Raw genomic sequence first — 6010 nt, 5'->3', positions numbered from 1 at the left:
TTTGGCATACACAAGTCATATGAATAGGCCTTGTTGTTAAAGCCGTGTCATTGTTGGGCTAATGTGTTGAAAGGCCTACCCAACTTCAACTTAAGCCTTAAGTTATTTTTTTCTCTAAACTGAATGTACTGTATGTAAAGGGTTTTATGACGAACGCTTTGTTTGTTAAAGCGCTATAGAAATAAATGGAATTGGACTTAATAGAACATTTAGCCTGGCACTGTCTTATTGTCTCTGGAAATGTCATGGACAGAAATGTCTATTATTGTAATCCAGACGTTCTATGGTATTCATTCATGGATGAATACAATTAAATAATTGGTTTTCGGATGATAGAGTGAAGTAGGCCTATATTAAAATTCCAATGACTCAAATTTTCAATTTGTTTAACTTTTACATTTGTTCTTTACATGATATATATATTAACTCATAATCATCTGAGTTCAGAGTTAGTTTGAAGTGTTAATATTGTGCTTTTCTCTTTGTTGCTTTCAAAATGTTTACTCAAAGTTGGAATGCTTTACATTGCTTCTGCTGTGTATATCATTAATTAAATGAAGGACCATTGCACCATGTTAAAACAATGTGATCATGATCACCATGGTACACGTCTTTTACATGGTACATGGTCTTTTGCAATCAAACTGATTGATGGCAGTGAAAAATCGAATTTCTGCTTTAACTAGTTTACAAGAACCTATATCTGTAATAATGGGTTAACTTACACTAAAAGTGTTAAAATGTCATCCATGTTTAGAATTTAAAACCCATTTACATTTAAAATGTACACAATTCAAGTACATGCTGATGGGTGACACCTAAAATCTGGAAGGGGGGGGGGGGGGGGGGGGGGGGTGTTACCCTTTTATGAAGTAAGAGCAGAAGCCCTTCAAGATGTTTGTGCAGGTTCCTTAGTTAGGCAAACGAGACAGAAATGTGCAGGTTCCTTAGTTAGGCAAACAAGACAGAAATGTGCCGGTTCCTTAGTTAGGCAAACGAGACAGAAATGTACAGGTTCCTTAATTAGGCAAACAAGACAGAAATGTGCAGGTTCCTTAGTTAGGCAAACGAGACAGAAATGTGCAAAAATAAACGGCAGTCTCTTGGTTTAACATCTACGTCTGAGGGATCCTTGTGAGAAAGTGAAATAAGCAGAAGAGAACATCATTTACTCATATTTTAATGTCCTCGAAGGAGTGAAACAGTTACAGAACTGATATGTAGGGAACAGTGCACTTTGATCCAAAAAGTATGTCTACCATTGTTACTATTGGTAGCAAACCCATGTTATGTTACAACACATGTATTTATAAAGCTGTTTGGATATCACACCCGTTTTAATGCAGAGCAGACATTTCCCACAACATAAATGGACAGAACCAAGAATTATTCCAATCAAAGAAGAGAAAAAAATAGACATCACTTCAACAAAACATAGGACTTGTAATGGTTATCCTTTTCTTATTCAGACACAAACTGCATTAAATGTCTGTTTCAGACACATGCAGATATGTCTGCCAAGATGAAAAGCTTCCCCCTTAAACTTGTACTCTGATCGATACATCATTAGTCATACAGAGGGGTATGTCAAAATCCTAGGGCCCTAATTTCACTGACGGTAACAAGCAAAGCAACAAGCAAAGTCTGCCGCACATGAACTACAGCTATCAAGCAGGAGCATTGTGCTGACCCACCCATGTTTGCGCTTAGAATCTTGCTCATTGTATTAAATTAGCTAAATCATTTTGCTAAGTTATTATTTAGCTTTAGTTCATGCGCGACAGACTCTGCTCATTGCTTTGCTCGCTGCCCGTCAATGAAATATGGGCCCAAAATAACTGGTGACCAGTAACTGGTTCAAGAACTTTTCTCACGTTCAACTACTGTGAGTGAAATAAAATACATCTCTAAAGAAAGAAACACATCTGACATTTGACAAGCACCCATCAACATTCATCCATTTCATGTTTTGGTCAAAGGGGTTATGAGTATTATTTTTTCAACGTTTGGGAAATCTCAGACACAATCTGGAATGGATGATGTTTGGACAATGACAAGCCACAGAAGCCACAAAACAGTGTGTCGAGAACAGATCAGCACCTTTTTTTAAATCGTAAACTAGCAGCCTCAGTGACTACGTCATACATGCGCTTGTTAAGGATTACAAAGTTTTTTCTTTTCTAACGAGGAATACTCATCAGTAGTATTGGCACTGAGAGCATGCAGAGTGTAAACGTGCAGGTTGAGGACATTCTGGAGCTGCCTTAGAGAACAGAGTTTACTCCTAAAATAAGACGAAGAGTAAAAAAAAAAAAAAGGAACAAAACAGGAGACATTAACAATAAATACATCTGTACATCAAAGACAAACCACACAAACTGAAGAGACGTGAACGCAGGAGGCAAGTTTTGAAGACCTCCACCTTCTTGACACTTGATGATGATGATGGTGTGGCACGTGTTCCTTGTGTGACCAGAGACTTCAGAAAGGTGCTCTAAGGTCACGGTGATGACCTTGGATGCTGTCTGCAAATGATCATTGGTCAGAGCAAACATTTATTAAAAAACAAAACAAAGCCATATAAAATCAAATAAAAAACACAAACACACACACAAAAAAGTGAGATGACAGATGATCCCAAGACCCTATAGAATGACAGACTACCTCAAAAGACTGCTCCTGCACAAACAAGTTTAGTATTCATCAGTGGAAACCATCCACTACCCATTTCATGGATCAAAGAAATTATAACAACATACATGTACAATAATAATAATAATAATAATAATAATACTAATACTAGATCAGCTAACTACCAGGAGGCCTTTTCCCTGCTCAAAAGTTCATACATTTCCTCAGAGGTGAAAATTTGACAGAAGTGCAGAGCTGTGCACAATTTGGCCTACGACGTCACCAGCGCCACCCTACATGATTCATATCACAGTACAAAAATAAATAGATCACTAGTCAGAGAAACCATATCGAGGTTCAAGTAAGACACTGATTCCTGGCTGTTATGCAAAGGCTGTGGAAACAAAAACAACAGGGCGAAGTGGAGAAAGGGAGATTTCAGGGAATGATTTAGGGAGGGGAGCGCTGCGACAATGCAGTGGGGTGGGACAGGGGCAGGAGTGGGGGGTGGGTGGAGGGGAGCGTAGGGGAAACGGCTCTCGGAGACGGGATCCCTGGGGTTCTGGGTACGTTTTCCGGTCTGTTCCCACTTAATCCATTGGTGTTTTCAGTGCACAGAAACGGGTTTGAGGGAGAACGCGGTGAGTAAGGGGGTGGGGTGGGATGGAGGGTTGTATGGGAAAAGGCAGGGGCAGTGACGAATGAGATTCTTTTTTTCTCCTCTAAGCACATAAACTGCGTCCTTGTAGCATCTTGTAGTCCCCCTCCACACACACACACGCGGACACACACACACACACACACACCGCACACAAACACACTCACACACACACACCACACTCTCACACACACACACACACACACACACACACACACACACACACACACACACACACACACACACACACACACACACATACTCTCACACACACACACACACACACACACACACAAGCACAAGCAGAAACACAGAAGCCATAGTAAGATGCCCCATTGGACAGACCCAACATTACATTTCTTGCTTTCAGGTAAGAAACGTACTCCATGTTAAAATAGTGAATGCAGATCACTGTTCACCATCCCCGCACTGCAGTAGAGTCATCAGTAGAATCTGTGTGCATGTTAGGAGGAAGGACGACAGGAAAAAGAAAAGTAATGACATTTATTGAGTGGTTCAGTAACTCCCTCCTTTTGGGAGATTAAGACGAGAGAGCAGTGCACGTTTGGTCGGAGGCCAGAGAGGTGGTCAATCAACCAATCGATATATCAATCGATCAACCAATCGATGAATCAATCCTCACTATCCTCATATGTGGTCTCTTCGAAGGCCCGGTCTGCAGACGGTCGGGTTCTGTGCCGCGAGTATTTCAACTGGAGCAAGTCCCCTACCTCGCTGATTTTCTCCAGTGTCTGCAAACACAAAAATACACACACACACACACACAGATGTCACATGCAATTACGCTCCTGCCTAGACCAACTCAACACTACTTCTACAGTGGCTTTGACTACAGGGACGGTCAAAGGAGCTTCTGAGAGACCACTACTGTTGTACCACACAAGATTAAAGACCACCACTTCAATGACACAGCATCATAGGAAACCACTCAAATAGGAGGATACGAAAAAATCACAGCAGTTCGGTCAATTTGTATAGTGGTTCCTCTGAGCATCTCCATTGATCTATTGGTAAAGAAAGACTCCAAATCTTGGGAGCTACAGCTCACTAGAGCACTGCTGTCTATAGCAACCAAACGGGCAACGGAGACATTGTCAAAGTTCTCACCAAATTTCAGCAAGCTACAAAGAAAACATGTTTGGAGAAAAAAAATGAGTGGCTACAACTCAGTCAGCTGAAGAGACAGACAGACAGACAGACAGACAGACAGACAGACAGACACATACACAGACAGACAGACAGACAGAGACACACTCACCCACACACTTGTGCCTAAACTGAACAGCCAGGAGACGGTCTTTGTGTGTGAGTGAGTACCGTCACAACGAGCTTTGAGGGACGTATTCTGATGTTTTAATTCTGTTATGGCTTTCCTCCCCCTTCTCTCGCTCCAGGAATGCCACATAAACCATCCAGCTCTCTAATGAACAATGGAATGCTGTAAAATATATTCTAGAATGGGGGGGGTGATGGGTGGAGACAGGTTATAACGGCTCACATCAAAGCAGGCTCGATTGATATGCAGTTCTTTTTTTAAAGAAGGAGGTAGGGAGGTGTGTGTGTGTGTGTGTGTGTGTGTGTGTGTGTGTGTGTGTGTGTGTGTGTGTGTGTGTGTGAGAGTGTGTGTGTGAGTGTGTTGGGGGGGAGGGCGGTGTACTTTTCAGAGTAGTTAAATCGAGTGTCCTTGGGGAGGCAGATTAGGACGCTCTTTGATCTGCTGCCAGAGCCCAGCGGTAGCCTTGGTTACGTAAACTCCTCACCCAGCCAGAGTGAGGCACTCGGGCAACAGCTCTGTAAATTACTTCATGCTACAAGCTACAGGAGACTATAGCAGAGGTGCCCTCTCGCATTCCTCCATTCACAGATTGCACTCAGATACACACAGGGAGCCTTCCATCGCACACTTCTCAACCACAGCCAATGGGAAGGCTCCGTTTGGAGCCCAGACTAAAGAGCCAGCTATTATTTTGAAGTTTTAGTTCTAGTTTTTTGGGTTGAGAGTCTCTGGTTTTGTCCTCAAAGGACAGTGTTAAAAGCCTGACCAACTGGAGTGAGCCTGAAGTGTCCAAAGACAACAACCAGGCAAATCGGAAAAGCCAGAAAGATTAGACAAAAACACTGACAGCCACGTTTCCCGAACCATCCTGGAGGAGCAACTGTCCTGAGAGACCAAGAGTATTCAGTATTCTATTATCTATATACATATATACACACATACTTTTAGTATATATACAGTACATACAGTACATATACACACACACACACACACACATACACATACATACATACACACTCACACCTACTGTGAACTAATTATCCACACATACACATTGTGAAGTAGACATATAAGTCTCACCATGTCGAGCATGTCTTTGGTGTGGGCGGCAGATATGCAGAAGCGAGCTCTGGACTCGATGATTGGAGTAGCGGGGAAGCCGACGACCACCACGCCAATGTTCCTCTTCAGCATCTCCCTACCAAAGGCCCTACGAAACAGGACAAGAGGAGTTGAGACAGCACGCACCACTTACAGTTAAACGCAACTTCCTGGGCACAGCTGAAGGTTTTTCATCTATTTCTGCCAACACAATCCTACTCTAATTGAAACTTAAATTTAAATTTAAATTTCTACATTTTACTTGTTTCCAGTCAGAGCGCATAAAAAGGGAGCCATTTCAAAAGCTGCACCCTTGGTACTGG

At 42.2% G+C, this 6010-nt stretch overlaps 1 protein-coding gene across 1 annotated transcript in view; it reads right to left on the bottom strand.

Annotated features, from left to right (window-relative positions):
- Positions 1-3778: 3778 nt before the first annotated feature.
- Positions 3779-6010, bottom strand: part of sptlc2a (serine palmitoyltransferase, long chain base subunit 2a) — a 25394-nt gene continuing 23162 nt past the window's right edge. The window contains exons 11-12 of the mRNA XM_012836850.3: positions 5667-5796; positions 3779-4041 (exon numbers count right to left, since the gene is read on the bottom strand). Of these exons, the coding sequence (XP_012692304.1) occupies positions 3922-4041; positions 5667-5796 (250 nt within the window). The 3' untranslated portion in view covers positions 3779-3921. The remainder of the gene's footprint in view (positions 4042-5666; positions 5797-6010) is intronic.

Source organism: Clupea harengus, chromosome 14 (assembly GCF_900700415.2).
Source record: "Clupea harengus chromosome 14, Ch_v2.0.2, whole genome shotgun sequence".
Lineage (NCBI taxonomy): Eukaryota > Metazoa > Chordata > Actinopteri > Clupeiformes > Clupeidae > Clupea > Clupea harengus.
This window is presented reverse-complemented; position numbering and strand designations above follow the sequence as displayed.